At 31.3% G+C, this 24,638-nt stretch overlaps 1 protein-coding gene across 1 annotated transcript in view; it reads right to left on the bottom strand.

The window, feature by feature from the left end:
* The window catches only part of PCDH11X (protocadherin 11 X-linked), a 694,161-nt gene that overhangs the window by 88,746 nt on the left and 580,777 nt on the right, over nt 1-24,638 (bottom strand). Inside the window, exon 7 of the mRNA XM_061179538.1 lies at nt 19,272-19,295. Within this exon, the coding sequence (XP_061035521.1) occupies nt 19,272-19,295 (24 nt within the window). The remainder of the gene's footprint in view (nt 1-19,271; nt 19,296-24,638) is intronic.

Raw genomic sequence — 24,638 nt, 5'->3', positions numbered from 1 at the left:
TGTGGTAATTTGTTACAGCATCAATAAGAAACTAATACAAACAGAAAGTTGCTGTAATCTGTTTGATTATTGTTCTAGTAATCTTAGGTGCTATCCAAAGTGTTGGTCACAAATATTCACTAGAAACCTGTTAATAAATTGACTTTGAAAACAGAGGAGGTATGCAACTCTCAGAAAGATTGATAAAATTTGCATCCATCTATCTATATCTATATCTGTATCTATATCTATATCTATATATCTGTATCATCTATATCTATATATCCAAGTATATATGCAAATCTAATAGCCAAATTAATATTCAGGAGTTAATTTGCAGTTATTAAGGCATAATTCTAAAAGCATTTCTACCAGTTTTCTACCTGCCTGCTTACTTAAAGCAAACACTAATAGGTTTGACATTCTCTTTTCTTTCAAACACCTGAAGGAAAAATGTTATTTGGTATGAATTACCTGGATTGTTTATGTGACTATAAAATTTAAGTTAAAAAAAAAACTTAAAGATTGAATTAGAAAATGTAACCTAATTTCTTGTTACCACCTGAATGGATATCATTCTTGGAAACTTTAGTTGTATAAAAATTATGAACCAGTTAGATGGCTAAATTCTTAATAAACTAGTCAAATTGAATCAATTTAAAAATACTTAAAATATGTCTTTCCTAATTGTATCTCAAGATTTTTATTATTCTAAAATCTAGATTTAATTATAGTGATAACAATAAATTGTTTCATGTGGAAAATTTCTAAAAGTATCTCAAACTATATTAAAGGCCTATCATTTCCATAATCCTTAAAGCTTGTTTGATTATCAGTAGAAGCCTGATACAGTAGAGGATCTGTATTTACAAAGAAAAGTAGCCTTATAAAATTTTCCCTGGTGGACAGGAGACTTTTCTTATGTTACTGAAACAGCAGAGGTAAAGAATGAGATTAGCTATCTAAATGGAACCAAATTCCCTACATGTATTAGGTATTCTATATGTCTAAAATGTGCAAATTAAATTTTATAAGAAAAATTAGGGATTTCTTTCGAGATATTAAAGTATTGTTAGTTTAAGTAAAAATTAAGGATACATTTCTAGCAATAAAAATTTAATATAAGGTTTATTTTGTAACAATCTACTTTTGTTCTAGTTCTGTTGATTCTGCTTGTTTTATACATAATTTTCAGACCAAGATATACTGTATAAGAATTACATCAAGATTTCTCGTAATCTTTACCCTGTCATTATTTTATTTTATTTGTGAGGAATTTATCATAATGAGATGTATGAATCTATCCTTGAATTGACCATTTATTTAGAAAAAAATGTCATTTTCAATGATCATGACAGATCAGCTATGAATATCAGAAAAAAAACCTTTCAATAAACTGACTTCAATCTATAAAATTGACTTTAAATGTGAATATTTTCTTTCTTAAATATAAGTAATGTCAAAATTATTTAAAATTTATTTTTTGTGTGTAAATAACCTCAAAATATATACAATTCCAAGGAATATTAGGAAAAAAAGCAGTTGTTATTGATTTAACTTCACCATTTCTGTTAATGATACTTAACCTATATTCTGTTTTACCTTCTGAAAAAATTTTATATATCCTATAACCTCAGTAACTGTATTTTTACACCAACTTTCTCTCTGATGTTATTTTTACACACATTTTCACATTTTTGATAAATCTGTACTTTTTATTCTATGCTGTTGTAAGGAATCCATATTACTTGGTACCATAAAACATGAATATTTGTTGAACCATAGCTCTCAGCTCATTATGAAAAATTATTCGCTAATATACTGTATTGTTATAACATATTCAATCTACAAATAATGAAAATAAATTCAGTAAATAATTATTTATTAATAATTAAATGCTCTATATGATGCCATTAATGCATGATTGAGTAATCAATATTAATTCATTATGAGCCAGACACTAACCTAGGCATTAGATATATATCAGTGAACAAGATAATAAGAGTATTTTTAGCTAGTAAAATAATAGAATTTATTATCATAACATAAACATAGTCCAGTTGTTTTATTTCCCCATTTCACAATTTAAAACTGTTCACAGAGTACTGAGCACCCAACATACTGTCAGATATTTTGTTTAAAGCTAAATTTTATATTGTCACTATACTTCACAAGATATAAGATTTTTAAGTACGGAGATTTATAATTAAATTTTGATGGTTGAAACAATGGGAATTGAAGGTATAGAGAATTAGGTTCAAAATCTTGCTTTGACTATCTGTGAAATGGTAAATATATAGTATTTTGACCTTTGTTTCTTCACCTGTAAACTGAAGATAACATTTACCATGTGAGGATTAAAAGAGATAAAGAATTCAGAATTATGCCCTCCATTAAAGGTTGTTATTATTTTAACTTCTTATTTCTAATGGTATAGCTTAACTAGTAGGAAAATAGACTGTATTGTATTTTTAATACTATAATCAGATGAAATGTGTTCAATAAATGTAATCACACCTAAAACTGATTCCAGGACTGGTGCCAGCTAACACTGTAGAGTAAGAAATTCTCAAAATCCTCTCTTCCATGAAAACAATGAAAACACTGGCCAAAATATCAGAACCAATTTTTTTTCAGAACTCCTGAAGCTAACCAAAGTCTTTAAACAATCCAGAGAAGGTTTATTCAAGAAAAACAACTTTACCTCTAAAAGAACAGCAAGATTTGTCATGTTTTAGCTTACGCTAGACTCATTCTCAACCCTTCAGCTCAGTAGTAGCCTTGAAAAATAACAACCCATATTCCTGGGGCAGCTTGGTAACCCCTGGAGAGAGTAGAATGGAATTGAAGCTATTTGAAAAGCCTCATTCCCAAAGGGTTGTCATTATATTATCTGTTTTGTGGTCCCCTGTAAGACTTACTTTTAAGCTGATACAGAGCTCACCCAGTGCTAAAAGCCTTCTCCCAGAGAGCTGATGTTGAAAACAATTACAGGCAAGTGTTTTGACATTTCTGCTTCCTGAGGTGATGGATAACAGGTAGTACATAATAGACTTACCAAAAAGCTTAAAAGAAAAGGTGGGGAATGAATTTCAACAGAGCCTTTGATAAGCCACAATATATTCTTGGATAACTACAAACACATAAGGGTAGGCCTGATTACATTCTCAGGAAGGACCTGAGAAAGCCCTCAACTTTTGCCTTTGGCTGATATTGAGGCTCTGTATGAGCAGAAGTAAAGGCTAAGGGTAGAGGTGTAAAGTGCCTGGCTGAGTGTTGAAGGCATGGCTCAATAGACACAAAAATCTTCTCAGCAAAGACTAGGAGATATATAGTTCCAGGCATTTAAAGAAAGCACTGCCCAATCATTAGCTTACCAGTTAGCTATTCAGGTAAATACTTCAGTGACCATGCATAACAAAGAATACACAGTTTAGAGAATTAGTTAAGAAAAGTAATTAAATAAACAAACAACAAATACAACTGTCAGCAACAACAAAAAATATCCTGGGGATGGGGAAGAATCTGATTTCTAGAGTTGCCACATTGTACTATTTTAAATAGCCAGTTTTCAAAAAAATTATAAAACATACAAAGAAATAAGAAATTATGACTTATTCATAGGAATAAAAGCTATAAATAGAAGCTGTCCCTGAGAAAGTGAGGACATCGGACTTATTAGATACAGACTTTAAGCATCTATTTTAAATATGTTCAAAGAATGAAAGGAAATTATGTCTAAAGAATTTTTTTAAAGCATGGGAATAATGTCTCACTTAATAAAGGATATCAATAAAGAGGTAGAAATTGTAAAAAGAAACAAGTAGATAATCTGGTATTGAAAAGTATGATAACTGAAATGAAAAATTCACTGAAGACTATCATCAGCAGATTGGCACATGCAGAAGAACCAACAAACTTAAAGATAGGTCAAATAAAATTGTCTATAGGTGGAAAAGAACTAAAAAAGAATGAAGAAAAACGAAGAGACCTGTGCGACACCATCAGATGGACCAATATATTCATAATGGGAATCCGAGAAGCAGAAGATAAAAAAGAAATAATATCTGAAGAAATAATCACCAAAACCAGCCCCAAATTTGGTAAAATACATTAATATACACATCTGAGAAGCTGAATGAACTCCAATAAACACCTAAACACAACATAATCAAACACTTGAAAGACAAAGACCAAGAGAGAATCTTGAAAGTAGCAAGAGAGATATGACTCATCCTGTACAAAGAATCCTTAATAAGATTGACAGTGGACTTCCCATCAGAAACTGTAAAGGCCAGAAGTGTTCAAACTGTTGAAAGAAAAGTACTTCAGCCAAGAATTCTTTGCCTTGTAAAACTATCATTCAACAATGAAAAACAAATTAAGACATTCCCAGCTTTGTTTTTAAATGAGAGATTCCATTACTAGAAAACCTGCCTTACAAGAAATAATAAAGAGAGGCCTTCAGACTGAAATAAAAGGACACTGGAGAGTATCTCAAATGCTGGTGAAATAAATGCATAGGTAAATATAAAAGATAATATAATTTATTTCCTATTTGTAACTTTTTCTCCCATTTGATTTAAAAGAGAACTGTATAAAACAATAACTATAAATCTTTTGATTGACATACAATATATAAAGACATAATTCGTATGACAATAACAGCACGATGGAGGGGAGAGAGAATGGAACTATATAGGAGCAGTTTTTATACACTATTAAAATTAGGTTTGTGTTAATCAGAACTAGATTGTTATAAATTGCATTGTTCACTATAATCCCCAAGGTAACCACTAAGAAAATAACTCAAAAATATAATAAAAGTAATGAAATTTGTTAAAATAGTCATTTAACAAAAAAGAGGATAGCAATGGAGGAACAAAGGAACAAAAAATACATAAGACATATTGAAAGCAAATAGTAAAATTAAAAATGCAAGTCCTAAATTGGTAATTAGCTTAAATGTAAACAGCTTAAACACTTCAATCAAAAGGAAGGGAGTGGCATGATATACTTAGAGTGATGAAAGGGAAGAACCTACAACCAAGATTACTCTACCTGGCAAGGATCTCATTCAGATTTAATGGAGAAATCAAAAGCTTTACAGACAAGCAAAAGCTAAGAGAATTCAGCACCACCAAACCAGCTCTACAACAAATGCTAAAGGAACTTCTCTAAGTGGGAAACACAAGAGAAGAAAAGGACCTACAAAAACAAACCCAAAGCAATTAAGAAACTGATCATAGGAACATACATATCGATAATTACCTTAAACGTGAATGGATTAAAAGCTCCAACCAAAAGACACGGGCTTGCTGAATGGATGCAAAAACAAGACCCATCTATATGCTGTCTACAAGAGACCCACTTCAGACCTAGGGACACATACAGACTGAAAGTGAGGGGATGGAAAAAGATATTCCATGCAAATGGAAATCAAAAGAAAGCTGGAGTAGCAATACTCATATCAGATAAAATAGACGTTAAAATAAAGAATGTTACAAGAGACAAGGAAAGACACTACATAATCATAATAAGGACATTACATGATCAAAGGATCAATCCAAGAAGAAGATATAACAATTATAAATATATGTGCACCAAACATAGGAGCAGCACAATACATAAGGCAACTGCTAACAGCTGTAAAAGAGGAAATCGACAGTAACACAATAATAGGGGGGGGACTTTTAACACCTCACTTACACCCATGGACAGATCATCCAAAATGAAAATAAATAAGGAAAGAGAAGCTTTAAATGACACAATAGACCAGGTATATTTAATTGATATTTATAGGACATTCCATCCAAACACAGCAGATTACACTTTCTTCTCAAGTGCACATGGGACATCTTGGGTCACAAATCAAGCCTCAGTAAATTTAAGAAAACTGAAATCATATCAAGCATCTTTTCTGACCACAACACTATGAGATTAGAAATGAATTACAGGGGAAAAAACATAAAAAACACAAACACATGGAGGCTAAACAATACGTTACTAAATAACCAAGAGTTCACTGAAGAAATCAAAGGGGAAATCAAAAAATACCTAGAGACAAATGACAATGAAAACACGATGATCCAAAACCTGTGGGTTGCAGCAAAAGCAGTTCTAAGAGGGAAGTTTATAGCTATACAAGCCTACCTCAAGAAACAAGAAAAATCTCAAATAAACAATCTAACGTTACACCTAAAGGAACTAGAAAAAGAAGAACAAACAAAACCCAAAATTAGCAGAAGGAAAGAAATCATAAAGATCAGAACAGGAATAAATGAAATAGAAACAAAGAAAACAATAGCAAAGATCAATAAAACTAAAAGCTGGTTCTTTGAGAATATAAACAAAATTGATAAGCCATTAGCCAGACTCATCAAGAAAAAGAGGGAGAGGACTCAAATCAATAAAATTAGAAACGAAAAAGGAGAAGTTACAACAGACACTGCAGAAATACAAAGCATCCTAAGAGACTACTACAAGCACCTCTATGCCAATAAAATGGACAACCTGGAAGAAGTGGACAAATTCTTAGAAAGGTATAACCTTCCATGACTGAACCAGGAAGAAATAGAAAATATGAACAGACCAATCACAAGTAATGAAATTGAAACTGTGATTAAAAATCTTCCAACAAACAAAAGTCCAGGACCAGATGGCTTCACAGATGAATTCTATCAAACATTTAGAGAAGAGCTAACACCCATCCTTCTCAAACTCTTCCAAAAAATTGCAGAGGAAGGAACACTCCCAAACTCATTCTATGAGGCCACCATCACCCTGATACCAAAACCAGACAAAGATACTACAAAAATAGAAAATTACAGACCAATATCACTGAAGAATATAGATGAAAAAATCCTCAACAAAATACTAGCAAACAGAATCCAACAACACATTAAAAGGATCATGAACCATGATCAAGTGGGATTTATCCAAGGGATGCAAGGATTCTTCAACATATGCAAATCAATCAATGTGATACACCATATTAACAAATTGAAGAAGAAAAACCATATGATCATCTCAATAGATGCAGAAAAAGCTTTTGACAAAATTCAACACCTGTTTATGATAAAAACTCTCAGAAAGTGGGCATAGAGGGAACCTACCTCAACATAATAAAGGCCATATACGACAAACCCACAGCAAACATCATTCTCAATGGTGAAAAATTGAAAACATTTCCTCTAAGATCAGGAATAAGACAAGGATGTCCACTCTCATCACTATTATTCAACATAGTTTTGGAAGTCCTAGCCACAGCAATCAGAGAAGAAAAAGAAATAAAAGGAATACAAATTGGAAAGGAAGAAGTAAACCTCTCACTGTTTGCAGATGACATGATACTATACATAGAGAATCCTAAAGATGCCACCAGAAAACTACTAGAGCTAATCAATGAATTTGGTAAAGTTGCAGGATACAAAATAAATGCACAGAAATCTCTTGCATTCCTATACACTAATGATGAAAAATCTGAAAGAGAAATTAAGGAAACACTCCCATTTACCATTGCAACAAAAACAGTAAAATACCTAGGAATAAACCTACCTAGGGAGACAAAAGACCTGTATGCAGAAAACTATAAGATACTGATGAAAGAAATTAAACAGATGCTAGAGACATACCATGTTCTTGGATTGGAAGAATCAATATTGTGAAAATGACTATACTACCTAAAGCAATCTACAGATTCAATGCAATCCCTATCAAATTACCAATGGCATTTTTTCGAAACTAGAACAAAAACTCTTAAAATTTGTATGGAGACACAAAAGACCCTGAATAGCCAGAGCAGTCTCGAGGGAAAAAAACGGAACTGGAGGAATCAGACTCCCTGACTTCAGACTATACTACAAAGTTACAGTAATCAAGACAATATGGTACTGGCACAAAAACAGAAATATAGATCAATGGAACAAGATAGAAAGCCCAGAGGTAAACCCACACACCTATGGTCAACTAATCTATGACAAAGGAGGGAAGGATATACAATGGAGCAAATACAGTCTCTTCAATAAGTGGTGCTGGGAAAACTGGACAGCTACATGTAAAAGAATGAAATTAGAACACTCCCTAACACCATACACAAAAATAAACTCAAAATGGATTTGAGACCTAAATGTAAGACCGGACACTATAAAACTCTTAGAGGAAAACATAGGAAGAACACTCTTTGACATAAATCACAGCAAGATCTTTTTTGACTCACCTCCTAGAGTAATGGAAATAAAAACAAAAATAAACAAATAAGACCTAATGAAACTTCAAAGCTTTTGCACAGCAAAGGAAACCATAAACAAGACGAAAAGACAACCCTTAGAATGGGAGAAAATATTTGCAAACGAATCAACGGACAAAGGATTAATCTCCAAAATATACAAACAGCTCATGCAGCTCAATATTAAAAAAACACACAACCTAATCCAAAAGTGGGCAGAAGACTTAAATAGACATTTCTCCAAAGAAGGCATACAGATGGCCAGGAAGCACATGAAAAGCTGCTCAACATCACTAATTATTAGAGAAATGCAAATCAAAACTACACTGAGGTATCACTTCACACCAGTTAGAATGGGCTTCATCAGAAAATCTACAAACAAATGCTGGAGAGGGTGTGGAGAAAAGGGAACCCTCTTTCACTGTTGGTGGGAATGTAAACTGATACAGCCACTATGGAGAACAGTATGGAGGTTCCTTAAAAAACTAAAAATAGAATTACCATATGATCCAGCAATCCCACTACTGGGCATATACCCAGAGAAAACTACAATTCAAAAAGACACACGCACACCAATGTTCGTTGGAGCACTATTTACAATAGCCGGGTCATGGAAGCAACCTAAATGCCCATCAACAGACGAATGGATAAAGAAGCAGTGGTACATATATACAATGGAATATTACTCAGCCATAAAAAGGAACGAAATTGGGTCATTTGTAGAGACGTGGCTGAATCTAGAGACTGTCATACAGAGTGAAGTAAGTCAGAAAGAGAAAAACAAATATGATGTATTAACGCATATATGTGGAACCTAGAAAAATCATACAGATGAACTGGTTTTCAGGGCAGAAATTGAGACACAGATGTAGAGAACAAACGTATGGACACCAAGGGGGGGAAAGCCGTGGGGGGTGGTGGTGGTGGTGTGATGAATTGGGCAATTGGGTTTGACATGTATACACTGATGTGTATAAAATTGATTTAAAAAAAAATGCAAGTCCTAACTTGGTAATTACCTTATATGTAAACAGATTAAACGCTTCAATCAAAAGATATAGATTGACAGAATAAATTGAAAAATGATCCAACTATGCGCTGGCCACAAGAGAAACACTTTAGATTCAAAAATACAAATTAGTTGAAAACAAAATGATGGAAAAATAGATACCATGCAAACAGTAATCAAAAGAGGAGTGGAGTAATTGTATTAACATGAGACAAAAAACACATTAAGACAAAAAATGTTACTAGAGACAAAGAAGGATATTAGGCAAGAAAAGGAGATAAAAGACATTCATGTTGGAAGGGAAGAAGTAAAACTCTCTCTATTCACAGGTGAAATAATGTATACAAAAAATCCAAAGAAATACACATAAATACTATTAGAGTTAAACAATTTAGTAAGGTTGCAGGATACAAGATCTACATAGAAAAGTCAATTTTTATGAACTAGCCATGAAAAATTTGAAATTGAAATTTAAAAACAATTCTATTCACATTAAAAGAATAAACTATTTAGGAACCGATTTAGCAAAAGAAGTACAATACTTGTATATTAAAACTACAAAACATCAAGAAATTAAAGAAAATTTAAATAAATTGAAAGATATGTGTTCATGGATTAGACGACTTAATATTATTAAAATGGCAATGCTTCCTAAATTGTTCTATATATCCAATACAATTTTTATTAAAATCTGAGCTGATTTTTTCTTTTAAGAAATTGACTTGCTGATCCTAAAGTTGTTTCAGAAATTCAAGAGATCCATATTAGCAAAAACAATCTTGAAAAGGAGGAACAAATTTGGAGAAATGTTTTCTGATAGCAAAACTTAACACGCAATTACAATAATCAAGCCTTTGTGGTACAATCATGAAGATAGACATGTAGATTAATAGACCACAATTTATATTCCAGAAATAAACATATTCATTTTGCTCAATTTTTGACATGAATGCCAAGAGAGTTCAATGGGTAAGGAATAGTCTTTTCAACAAATGCTTCTGGAACAATTTGATTTCCACATTCAAAAAAATGAAGTTGGATTCTTACCTCATACCATATACAAACATTAACTCAAAATGAATCAAAAACCTAAATGTAAGAACTAAAACTATACATTTTTTAGAAGAAAACATGGGTGCAAATCTTGAAGACCTTGTATTAGACATTGATTTCTTGACGCAAAACCTAAAGCATCAACAAACAAATAAAAAACAGACAAATAAGACTTCATGAAAATAACTTTTGTACTTCAAAAGACACTATCAAGAAAATAAAAAGACAACCTACAGAATGAAAAGAATTATTTGCAGATTGTATATCTTTTATGTAACTAGCATCCAGAATTTATAAAGAACTCTTACAACTCAATAATTAAAAAAAAAAAAAAACTCCAAAAGAAAAATGAAAGGTATTCAAATAAGCTTTTCTCCAAAGAAAACATACAAATGGCCAATAAACACATGTAAATCTTCTGAGCATCATTAATCATTAGCGAAATGTAAATCAATGCCAAAGTGCACACCCGTTACTGTGGTTACAATTAAAAAGACAGATATTGACAAGTGTTGGTAAGAATTTAGAGAAATCAAAACCACCATACAGTGCTGATGGGAATGTTAAATCGTACAGTCACTTTGGAAAACAGTTTGGCAGTTCCTTAAAATATTAAACATAATGTTAACACATGGCCCAGCAATTCTACTCTTTTAAATATACACTGAAGAGAACTGAAAACATGTTCACACAAAAACTTGTACACAAATGTTCGTAGCAGCATTATTCATAACAGCCAAAAGATGAAAACCCCCACATTTCTATCAACTGATGAATGGATAAACAAAATGTGTGTATCATACAATACAATGATATATTACTCAGCCTTACAAAGGAATGAAGTACTGATATATACTATAATGCGGATGAATCTTGAAAACATTATGCTATGTAAAAGAAGTCAGACATAATAGACTACATAGTGTATGATTCTATTTTATGAAATTTCCTATATAGGCAAATCTAGAGACAGAAGTGAGAGTATTGGTTGCCAGAATGCGGATATGGGGGATTAGGGTGTGACTGCTAATGGTTATGTGGGTCTTTGTGGGTGATGAAAATGTTCTGGAATTCAATAGTGGTGAAGGTTGCACACATTTATGAATATATTAAAAACAACTGAATTGTACATTCTAAAAGGGTGAATTGTATATTATGTGAATTATATCTCAATAAAAGCACTAAATCAACATATATTAGTTCTGCTATATAAGCTTTCAAAGAGAAAACGTTTACAATAGTTGTATTCAAGGGAAAATTGAAAAGTTGAAGAAACTGCAACACACACTACAACTAAATCCCATAACAATGCAACAGATCCTTTTAAATTAGGATGTGTTAATTAATTAGTTAAAAAATTTTTACAATTTCCAGTAGAGAGTCTTTTCAAGAAAGTATTAATTGATTGGGTGATATTTCTTAAGTAAATTCTAAAAGTAAGCAAATGTGTATGGTATAACCCTAATTTTGAGTTTCCATTAAACTGTAAATAAGAATTATTATTATAATATTATCATAGATAAAATAGAAATTCAGAGTTCTTGCCAGAAAACCTAAAACAACATATGGAATAAATAAAACCTTGGTAGTATTTTCCCTTCATAACAGTGCTGTTTTTTTGAACATGAACTAATTATAATAAAATATTAAGTTTAGGGGAGTCATAGAACTAACCCCAAAAATAAATTAGGCAGAGCAGTTACTGATAACGAAGGAAAGTGGGTGCTTTTATACTTGAGCCTAAAATTAGATTATCAAGTTAAGTAGTTCTGTTATCTGACTTTCAATCAATCCTGATTGCTTTAGCAGCTTGAAAAATGTGGAAGAATATGCAGAAGTATATATGATTAAAAAGTAGTTTTGTTTATACAGTTTTCAACAAAATTCCAATATCATTTTTCATGATGAAGCTATGCATGGACCATTTTGATATTAAACTGAAATGCAATCATATAGCAGGCATGAAAGAGTACATTCTCAAAGTGATCCACCCAGGCAGACTCTTTGGTTTATACTTCTGCCTCTGAATATTTTGAGAAAATGTTGAAAATTGTACATAGTTTTTTTCTAGCAATCCCATTTGAAATTTATCTCTATGTTATCCTAATGCAAGGTCACAATATGTTAAATCTTCCTACAAAGTATACCATGGAACATTAATATTAAAATCATAATTTCATCTATTTATGAATAAGTAACTCTACCTCTGCCTCTATCTAACTTCCATCTCTAACTATAACTATACTACTAATTTTCTCCCATGTCATCCCTTGCCTATTGGAGAGAGATTAAAAGATGAAGGAAGGGAATTAGTATAGTGCCTGGCATGTACCAGATACTCAAAAAAGATTGTTGAATAAAAGGAAGCAAAGGGAAAGAGAGCTGTCGAGAGCTGTCAAGAGGCCTGTGAAAGGGAAGGTTGGGAAGAAAAGGCAGGTCTGTGCAAAGCTTTTAGGAAACTCTTTACTCTCAATGTACATTAGCATGAAAGGAGCAATAGGGCTACATCTACAAATATAAGCCAGTTTGATGAAATATTGCTGGAAGAAATCATACAATCACCTATTTAAAAATAACCCATTGTTTGAAAATGACAGACTTCATCTGTCGCTGCTTTGAAATGTGAACAATGAGTAATGTTTTATACCTACTCATTAAAAGTTGGTGATTATTATTATCATTATCATCAAAATCAATATTTAAAAAAAGAGAATAGCTATTACTTAGTGCCATACAGTCTGCCTTCTGCAATCATCCTTTCTTTCAAGAGCTATGTCTAAATTAATGACAATAGAATCACTCTAGAATTGAAACTTTTGGTAAAACTAACCAGGAGTAACAGTAATTTCCATAGTGTAACATGAGAACTAATTTCAGTATTTCAATTCAACGAAATATTTTTATCAGAAATGTTTGGAACTGGTTTTGTCACAAATTATACAGATATTCAGGAGTAAAATTTTAAATGAAGTCCATTTCTTTGATTAATTAATATTCACATATTTTCTTCTACTGTATGTCCCCAGGTTTATAGTTATATCTTTGACCTACTATAATTTTTTTGGATCTGTATTTTGGAGTGATGATCTTTTTCCAAATACTTTGCCAAATTTCACAGCACAATTTGTTTAATAATTCATACATATTTGTTTACCTCTGGTTTTGATTATTTTTAAATCATATATTAACTTCAGGTATGCATTATGGTCAGCTTATTTACTATTTTACCACATTGATCTATCAATTTCTACACACCTACCATCTTGTTTTTGTTAAAGCTTTATATATTCTGACATTTGCTGACAAAAATCTTTCCCCTCTTTTTGTTACTTTTCTAAATATTCTTATTCTTTGCATTTTAAACACATTAGAAAAAGCTTAAGAAGGACAGAGTCAATATATTTGGAAAGTATTTAATATGAGTTTTCTAAAGTTCCCTATTTCTTCCCTCTTATCTTCTAAGATATTGTTACATTTGGAGAACAGCAACAAATATAGACAGCAAAGAAAATGGAATTTTTGTTAATCTGATATAAATTCAAACTGTGTAAAGCCTTCAACAGTCAGTTTCCTCAAAATGCAAACTGTTAAAATTTTATAAATTTCACTTGGATTCTGAATAATAGGTAAATACTATATTCCATATCTTTACCTATAAGCAACAATATAATTAGATATAATTGTAGTTAAGAACATAAAGCATTTTTCGATTTACTTGAATGTTGTCTTATTAAATGAGCATTGCAGTTCATCACTTTGTAATGTGTTTTCTGTTTTTAGCTTGGTGATATTTTGGACCAGTAATAAGTGATTATGAAGTGAAGAAATCAATGCTTTAAATTGTCTCTGACACACAGCACTATTTAGAATCATTTTTATAGTGGGCGAACCTAGGAAATACACCCTGTGAGCATGAGCACCATGAATACCACATGCAGACATCTATTATATAAATATTTTAGATTTGTTTAAGAAATTACATGCTCTTATTTAATATTCTTAGAAATTCACATTCTTACATTCACATTAACATGGTAAATCATATTGCTAATCTTTTAAAATTGAAGTATCACATTTTATGTGAACTGGAAGATAGAAACTTTTCAGCCTTCTGGCTCAAGTTCTGGTAGTGATACATATTGATTATTATAAAACCCTATACAATACACGTTTTTAAATCATCCATGCCTCGAGATTAACAAGCACCAATCAGTGTTCTCTACTGAAGGCTCCTCTCGAAAACTACTCAAGAATTTCAAGGAGAGCAAATTGCAATGAATTGTGGTTCTTAAGAGCCTCAAACATATGACAAAAAGTCTGCAATTGAAAGTGTTGACTTTGATCTATACAGCCCTTTGCTGTTTCACATTGGATATTTTTTCATCCCCCATGGCAGTGAAAATCAACAAGAGTACCCTTCCCAAATGTTTTCTTTTTTTCTTTGAACTTTGGCCAGCCAGGGGGAAAATGTCCTCAGATGAGCAAGGATAAATTCAAGGTTTTCAAGGATTTTTTGTTTGTTTGTTTTTCTTCAAGGTATAATATCAAGCCAATGTATACCAAAGCCCTTTTTTTCTCTGCAGCCCAATTTCAAATCCGTAGTCTTTGAGAGGGATCTAAAGCTTTTTTGATGTAGCAGCCACTAGCCACACATAGCTATTGAACACTTAAAATGTGGCTAGTTGGAACTGAGATGTGCTGTTATGTGTAAAATGCATGCCAGATTTCCAGACTTACTATGAAAAGAAATGTAAACTATCTTATAGAAAATTTTTATATTGATTACCTGTTGGAATAATGATATTTTGCTTATGTTGGGTTAAATAAAATATATTGGTAAAATTAATTTCACCTATTGTTGGTTTTTTTGTTTGTTTGTTTTTTAAATGTGGCACCTAGACAATTTAAAATTATATATGTGTCCTTCATTATATTTCCAGTGACAGTGCTGATAAAAATCAATGATAATAAATTACTTGAACTTCAAGACTCCTGGGCTATATTCTCAGATAGACAATTTACCTAATGAGAAAGTTGCCTTTTCAACAATCAATTGTTATGTGTGTCCTTGAAAAAAAACACCTGTTTGTAAAGTATATTTCAATAGAAAAATTCTGCCTCATAGTAGACCCAGTTTTTGATATGGCATCTGCAAATGAAAGTAAAGTAATATTTTATCATTTTACTGTGTCAGTCAAATAGTATCAATTTCAAGGCAATGTAAGAGAAAAGTGTTGTATAATAAAATTATGCTTTATGAAATCAGGGTTACTATTCTTATTAGCTGTAGCAGAAGTAATGTTTATGGCTCATTTAAATGTTCAAGCCATGATTTGCTAACAAGCAGCTGACCAATATGTCACCTAGAAATACTATTTATTTCCCTACAAAGATTTTTTAAAAGACAGTAGTATATACCCAGAACATAAAGTTTAAAGTATGCATTTTTTATTCACAAATTATATACTGTTTCAAAGCTATGCCAAGAGTTTTTATCAGAATGATAACACTAAAGTACTGCACCCATTTTCTAACTTTAATACACTGCATAGCCTCAAAAAGATACTAAATTTTCTACTAATTAGTCTACTTTTATGTGATAAATAGTATCACATTTGTTTCTTTCTTTTCTTCATTGTAAAAAACATTAAAAAACAATATAATTTTATCATAAGGCATGTTTTTTCTAGTTCTATGTGTCACTGTATAATACATAATATGGTGGAATGAACTTGTTATACATGATCTAAAGAAGGCAATTTTAGATAGTAAAATATGCAAATGCTTCATTAGATTTAATTCCTTTCACAAATATTGCTCTATGACATTCTAGAGTCTACTATTAGTAATCTAAAACAAAACTAACAAAACTGCATATTGATTTAGTCCTTTGGTCTGAGAATTTAGGGAGATACTATATAAATTATAACATGAAGTGATTAATATTATGGCCTGTGTTATAAATTTTTCATTTTGAAACTTACACATGCATTTTCATTAACACCTGGCCATGAAAAAAAAAAAGATACCTTATGAAAAGACATTACTTTTCTTACTAATTGACATATGAAAAACTCCATATCTATCATGCATAAGGATGAATTATATTTTATGTTCACAAACTCTTATTAACTAAGTAGTTGGATGAAGATAGGTGAGGTGATTCATTTGGCTGAGAGATAACTCATTTCCCCAGTCTTTCCTAGAACCTTCCACTTCAACCTACTTTTCCCCCCACATTCTAATCTCTAAACAGCTTCTCCTGACTCAAATTCAACATTTCAAGTCTAAAGTAATGAACTCCTAAATTACAGCTGACCCTTGAGTACTAACAATAAATATGGAAACCTCTCTCAAGAACAGATCCCTGAGAGTTATCTGAAGGCCAGAAGGGTAATAAAACACTGTAGCGATATGTCAACACTCAGCTTGGACAACTGAACGTTACTATGGACAACGAACGACTGCAGGTAGACAAACCAGTTGACAATCTATTGCTCAAACCCTACACCTCAATGAAAACAGAAAATGTAATTGATATATTATAGCTAAAACTCTCACCTTACATTAAAACATGCCCACAAAAAAGGAAAGTACACTTGCAAGCAAATTCAATGAAAGGTATTAATTTATAAATGTTTATTAATGTACGTTTTCCTCAGAAGGAGGTACAAAAGAATTTGCTCTGAATGAACTGACAAGTATATATTTGCAAGTTCTTCCTTGGGGACAAGTAAAGCATACCAGAATTAAAAGTAATTCTCTTACTACTAAGAATTTGCATGTATATATCTTATTTACTGTGAGGGAAAAAGCCTACATATTTTTGTATTTAAGAAAAAAACTCAATGTCATCCCTGGTTATCAGTCACCCTTCAATAGAAGAGTTAAATAAACGAAATGATCTTAGTTTTATAAATTTATGATTAGAGTTGCAGAGGGCTTTTTCCTCTTATAAACTAACATTTAACTACATAAAATATGCCTAAGAAATTGTGCTATGTGAGTTAAATAATAGCAAGTCTACTCAAATGAGTTGATGGAAAATGGATATATAAAATATGGTATGAAAATTATCATAGAATGTAACTACAAAAGGTACTATGGTGTTTCAGTGCAGTTGGACGCAGAGCCCAGTTGCATTATGAATATACTAAATAAATATCAATTAGAGCAAGATTTAAAATATGAGTTTAATTGCAATGATCATTACTCATTGGTATATTGATGAAGGTTCAAAAATCTAAGTAATAGTAGTGTTTTATACAGGGAGAGTGCTTTAATTCATTTTATCAAATGAATTTCTATATTATTTAGCCTTTCTTTGCCTCAGTTGCTATCTCTGCAAAAATGGATAAAATGATAGAACTTACACATAGCAGTGGTGTATTAAGGTAAAAACGTTTGTAGGTTATTAGGGACAGCGTATAGAACTGTACACACTTTTGTTTTTTTTTTTTAAATTTGTGATTATTATTATTATTGTGTTGTCATGTTTTAGCAGCATGACTTCTCCTGAGGCTTAAGCATAATTATGATTACTAGATTTTTTTAATGAGGGAAAGAAGAAAATAAAGACTCTGAGTTTAAATGACTTGGCCAGTATGCATCTAGTCAGGTGCAGAAGTGTCATTAGAACTCTAGATGTCCTGGCTCACATTCAAATGCTGTTTCCACTATGCCTCTGAGTAGTTATGCTCAAAATACCTTGACTTTGCATCACAACCACAAAAGTATCACCATGACTTTATATAGCTCTAGTTTCTGAACAGTATCTATCATGGGACACATAAAAACTAATGAAAAGGGGAGAGAAAAAATGAAAAGTACATGCAATGCATCCACTTTCACCTGAATAACTCATGTAAATGTTGAATACTCAAGACTTTCATGGGGAGTAAAATATTTAGCTTGAAATTCTGCTAGTTAGATGATAGTTTAAAATTTATCATGGACATTAAAACAAATTACATAAGATCACAAGAGAACTATGCCAATGCAATGTAAAAAGACCAAAGCAACATTGAAAAAAATATTTAAAATACCAAAAATAATAGCACATGCTGTTAGTATTGATGATATGTCAAAATTAAAAATTAAAGGGGAAGTCCTTTACATAACAATTTAGATTTTTATGAATGATTTCAGAAAAAATTATTCTTTGAGTGCTATTTCCACTCAGTCAAAATACTGATGGACTGTAACATATTTTAAAAGTGTGTGAAGTGAAATGAATTATTGTCTTAAATAGCAATGAAACAATATGATAGATCCATCCTGAACTATGAAATATGAAATACACAATAAAGAAATTGGTGCATATACACAGAGAATGCAAATATATTTGGAACATTCAAAATATCCTGCATCATTTTAAAACTTTATCAGCACAGTAAAATTATATACATTTGAACTGATTGCTTAAACTCCATATTTAAAGATATTTGTTTTCTGTTGACCATGACTTAGTATAGATTCACATGTAATCTATATATATTTTTTGGCAAAGAAAATGCATATTATTTACAAGTTCACAAAGAATGTCAACTTGGATTATTTTGTTAGGCATGTATACAGCACTCACGGTTTACAGATCAATTTCAAATGAAAATATAGAAAAGTAGAATTATATATTTAATGCATCCTCAGACAAAATCCTGAATATGCTTATACTGTCAGAGGAGAAAAATGAATAATTAAATTCATAGGTAATTTGAAAGTAACTACTGTAAGTCAAATAAACGACTACAGGGTCACATTAGCATCTAAAGATTAATTACACATAACTTGGAAAAAGCATCCAGTTATATAAGATATCCAAATGACTGATACCTTTCCTAGATATCAGTTCATTTTAAACATTAAAAATGTGTTTGAAGCAAACAGTTGAAATTGCAATATTTTATGAGAAATGAAGAGGCCAAAAGTTCTTAAAACAAACACAAATTCATTTTAAAATGATAAATGCACCATGGTTATGATTTGTGTTGATTTCTACTGTACCTTTCTTTAGTCCAGGAATGAAAGCTAAAAAGAGAGTTTAACAAAGTTAAGTACAAATAAATATTTTCTTTTATTCCCAACATGTTACATTAACTAAATAAATGTGAATTGTAGTATATTGCAATATATGTTCAACATCATTTTTTAGACAATGTGATGACTGAGATAGATAAGGTAGAATACTGATAACCCATAAAAATCTATCTCCTATAGTATGTTTTTCTAAACTCAGACCAAGCCTATGCTATATGCTGACCTCTTGGGAAGTAATGATTGGTCCTTCCCCTTAAGGCAATCAATGTATTGTTGAACTCAACATTTTGCAAGAACTCAGTAGATTTTCTAGCTTCATTGCCGATGATAACAAAGTATAGTCCTCTATTAAAATTTCACTTTTTCTCCTGGAGCCTCCTACAGGAAATGTAGCGTAAGGAAAACATTGTTTTTGACTTAACAGGTTGTTTTTCCTCCAAATCCGATTTGAAAAAATCATGGGAAAAAAAACATCAACGGATACTAATATTAGATGGCCCAATAGAAGTATTCTTATCTTGGTTAAGACACTTTTTCTATAATACAGCTATTTTCATAACTAAAATTTCATTTATTTCTCACAATTAAAAATGGGGGATTCGAGATCATTATATTTACTATCCAGATAAATAAATTCTAGCACTGCATTATTAAGTGACTTCCTTCAAAACACTGTGAGACCATGCTTGATCTAAGACAAATAGCAAAGTCTATTTTTAAACAAAACAAAGTAATTATATATTTATAAATACTTTGATATGTGTTGATCCAGAAAAATGAATCACAGATTTATTCTTTGTAAAATTTTAAAGCCAACAGTAAAAATGATTTTCTGATATATTTAATAACACATCTAAAGATAAAAACTTTAAAGATAAACATTTTGAACTTGTTAAAAATCAACTTTGGATTAAATTCGAATATTATGAAACTAAAGATGTATGAAATGCTTAGAGAGAAGGAATAGGTCAAAGACAGAAAAATGGAGGTGAAAGTAGTGTTTCTATGCGATAATATGGATTAATTAGAGAGCACTGCACAACATTTTAAGTGTCATTGACATATACATGGCACATTTATTTTTCATCATAAGATGTTTTGTCTATAAGCAATGTAATTTAATGGTAATACAAACCAAGGCATAAAGAAGAAAAAAAAGTAGTGCTTTCACAAGGCACTTTGGGTAGAATTGATCTTCTAAATAATATTCATCAACCCTGCACCACTCAAATAATGGTTCTACTTCAATGATAAGTCCGTCACTCTCTCTCACACATACACACAGTATTTAAATTTATTATTGGAATTAATAATCAATTCCTGTGATACTTTTTAAAAAATTCCTGTAATATTTAAATGTAGAGTTTTCAATATACTGAAGTGAAAAAGAAAGACTGTTTAAAGCAGAGAAGTAATAAAGTGCTTGCTTTCATTTTTAAGAATGTAATTTCAGTGTGGCCTAGACCTAGTTATTAAAATCCTTTCCAATTTGGTAACTGAAAAGGTCAGAAAAAAAATGTGATAGGTCTAGACTTATTTCTAAGGGTAAGGAGGTACAAATAAAAAAAGCAAAACAAGTGACATGACAACAATGAAAAAGAAAACAAACACATTTTAAAAATCTATCCCAGGAGTCATTTAGCTCCCAAGCTGAAAAATGAAAATTGGTTTATAAACCAGTAAAGTCAAATATTGATCAATTTTCTTTAAAATTCAGGACAATAAGCAGATTCTGCATAAAATTTTCAGGACAGTTCTGAAGAGACACAAATTCATCACATGAAAAATAGTCAAAAAGGGAATAATTTTCCCCCTCTAAAGCAATATTAAGCACTCATATGCTGACACAGAAATTAATAGATACATTCATTACATTAGGAAGACTTTTTACATAAAGTTCATTTCCAAATGCATTCCTAAATTTCAATTGCTTCCTAATGTTTAAAGGTTTATCATTGATATTTTTGAAGCATCCATACTGCTCAAGATTTTTGCAAGATCAAAATAAGGATAATCCTTGTCATTTGAGATACTAGAATCTATGTGAATCACTATGACTGAAATGAATTTTTTTTACTAATTAATCCAACCAAAGTTATATTATGAATGAGTATATCATTTATGTGTAACTTGAAATTTTACTAATAAATAAAATAAATATATCTAACAAGTTAAACTTGCTTTCACCAAGAAAATTGTTTTCAGGTTATTAAATATTCTGCAATGTATTTAATAATAAATGTATTAATTAATAAATTTAAGCCATTAATAGTTCAGGTATCATTAGTTTTACTTACACAAATGCAATAATCACATAAAAATTTAAGTTTGTGTACGTGCTTACTTTGAAATATACTTGAGGTTTTAAAATTACTTTCTAAATTTATTACTCAAATATCTTAATTAGTAAAGGAACATAAGTAGTTAATTAGTAAACAACATGAATTACTGGGAGTCTTGTACTACAAAGTTTAAATTAAGGAATCACATTTTACAGTAAAAAATGCAGCTTCTACTTAAGTCACATAAAAATTACAAAAACTTATCACAAGAACAATACCAAAACATGTTTTATTACTCTATACAAACATATTTTAACATTTCCTTCATAATCCTAACATAAATGTTTAAATACTCAACATGCATTAGGAACATCTGGCTAAATGTGAAAAAAATATTGATAGATACTGCTTGAATAGCTTAAAGGTCAACAGAGCTCACCACAAAATTGATGGTGTTGCCTTAATGTTTGTTGATCAAATATCATGCAACAATCTATTACTGCCATTTACTTCAAAAAAGTAGTAACAATTGCAGTTGTTTTATCATGTATAATTTTTAAAGTCACATAATAAGGCTACTTTAATGAAATTTTAAAAGGTCATTATCTTGGGGGTAAGTAAGATTTGAAAACATTTTTGAAGACATTCATTTGGAGATAATCAGATATCTTTGCCACTGTAGTCAATTGAAGGATAACGTTTTCTATAAGTATTAAATAAATATTTAAATATTTATTTATTTAATGCATCACCATGTCTCAGTACATTACAGTGTTTACTATGCTTCCTAATATAGAGAAAAATCTGATAAATCAAGATTCAATTCACCTAAAACCTAACACATATTCTAAGTTATGGACTAATTTTTTTTTTTTTAATTTTATTTATTTATTTATTTATTGTTTTTGGCTGTGTTGGGTCTTCGTTTCTGTGCGAGGGCTTTCTCCAGTTGTGGCAAGCGGGGGCCACTCTTCATCGCGGTGCGCGGGCCTCTCACTATCGCGGCCTCTCTTGTTGCGGAGCACAGGCTCCAGACGCGCAGGCTCAGTAGTTGTGGCTCACGGGCCCAGTTGCTCCGCGGCATGTGGGATCTTCCCAGACCAGGGCTCGAACCCGTGTCCCCTGCATTAGCAGGCAGATTCTCAACCACTGCGCCACCAGGGAAGCCCTGGACTAATTTTTGAGAACAAGTTCCTCATTCATTTTCTTATGCCAAGCCACACAAGAGTTTGTACTGAAGGTCACAGAATATAGCTGAATCGGTATGAAAAAAAAACAACAATGTACTTGAAGATTGTAATGTCAAATTAATTGGCCAATACCTAGTTTTCTTTGAATAATGCTAATTTTAAAGCGTTCCATAAGATGTGCCAAGAAGATCCAATTCTTCTTGATGTATAATCCAAATCACCCCAGTGCATCTCCTGTTTATTGCAAAACTAATAAGCTACAGCATTATTGTACTTGAGTCTGAACCACAAAAATAGTGAAGCTCAAATCAAATTTTCTGTTCAAATTGTGTGAAAGGTTAAGGCTACAAATGCAAAAGATGCACGGTGATTAGTATAATGAGTACCTTATTTACAATAAAAGCAATGTTGCAAGTATAAAATAAATGTCTCATCTCTGTATATTAAAATTTCCATTCATATCTGTCCTGAGTTTCTATAAAAGTTAGTTTACTACTGGATTAAAGAAATATTCAGGGAATTCCCTGGCACTCCAGTGGTTAGAACTTGGCAGTTTTACTGCCATGGCCTGGGTTCGATCTCTGGTCGGGGACCTAAGATCCCGCAAGCTGCGCGGTGCAGCCAAAAAAAAAAAGAAATATTCATTTCAAAATTGACAACCAGAGTCATAGTGTTGGCTTTATTGGAGAGACTAAAACCTAGAAATTAAAAGGAAACGTTTTCACTAATATGCAATTACCATTCTCTACATTAATAGGATTTTGGTTAACCAAACTCATGCTGTGCCATACCAAATGGCTCATTTTCCTTTTTAGCCTAGAGTTGTACATATTTTTAAGTTTCTGAAGTTAACACATTTTTCCTATTTATTACAAAATATTTCTAATCCATGAACTATTGGCTGTATTTTCTGCCTTTTTATTTAGGGGATATCTTTGGGACCACAGCTTAGAGCTGTATGTCTTTTAAAATTCCTGAAATTAACTCATTTTTCCTATTCATTACAAAATCTTTCTAATCCATAATCCATTGGTTTTCTGACCTTTTATTTAGTGGATATTTTTGGGACCACTATAACAGATAGTACTTTCAAATGTCATTTTCTTTTTCATGTTGACAGTGTTTGTACTTCAAAGAGCACAGAGGTACAACTTAAATTTTATCTAGAATAAAATAAATTCACAGGCCAAGGACCAGAGCCCTTAGAAAGTCATCTGATTCAACATTCTTAGTATACATATGAAGAAATGAGGACAAAAGAAATGAAATGACTTAAAAAGTACAAACTTGCACCTAGAAGATGAACAAGTTCTGGAGATTCAAGGCACAGCATACTGGTTACAGTCAAAAATACTATATGACATACTTCAAAATTGCTGAGACTAGCTCATAAATCTTCTCGCCTCAAAAAGAAATAATAATTATGTGACATGATAGAACTGTTAGCTAAAGCTACAGTGGTAATCACATTGCAATATATAAATGTATCATATCAACATGTTGCACACTTTAAACTTACACAATGTTATATGTCAATTATATCTCAATAAAAAATAAAAATAAATTTAAAAAATAAAAGGAAATGAAATTACTTATCTATGATCCACACAACTAATTAGAGGAAGAAGTAGAATTAGAATTCACATTTTCTCTACCAAAGAACTCACACACTATGAAATGTTTTATTGATGGTTTATTGATCATTTCCAAGAGATGGAAACAATATGTATATCCAAGCCTATTTGCCCAAGATAAACATTTACTGCAGGGAGTATCAAAAAATCAATGCTTTTAGAATATATTTTGGGGAAATGCCAACTTAGATGAATATTAAATGTAATTTACCTTTTCCTGTACACACC

Source organism: Eubalaena glacialis, chromosome X, assembly GCF_028564815.1.
Source record: "Eubalaena glacialis isolate mEubGla1 chromosome X, mEubGla1.1.hap2.+ XY, whole genome shotgun sequence".
In the NCBI taxonomy this organism is placed as follows: Eukaryota; Metazoa; Chordata; class Mammalia; order Artiodactyla; family Balaenidae; genus Eubalaena; species Eubalaena glacialis.
The sequence above is the reverse complement of the archived record's forward strand: the minus strand, read 5'-3'. Positions and strand labels throughout refer to the sequence as shown.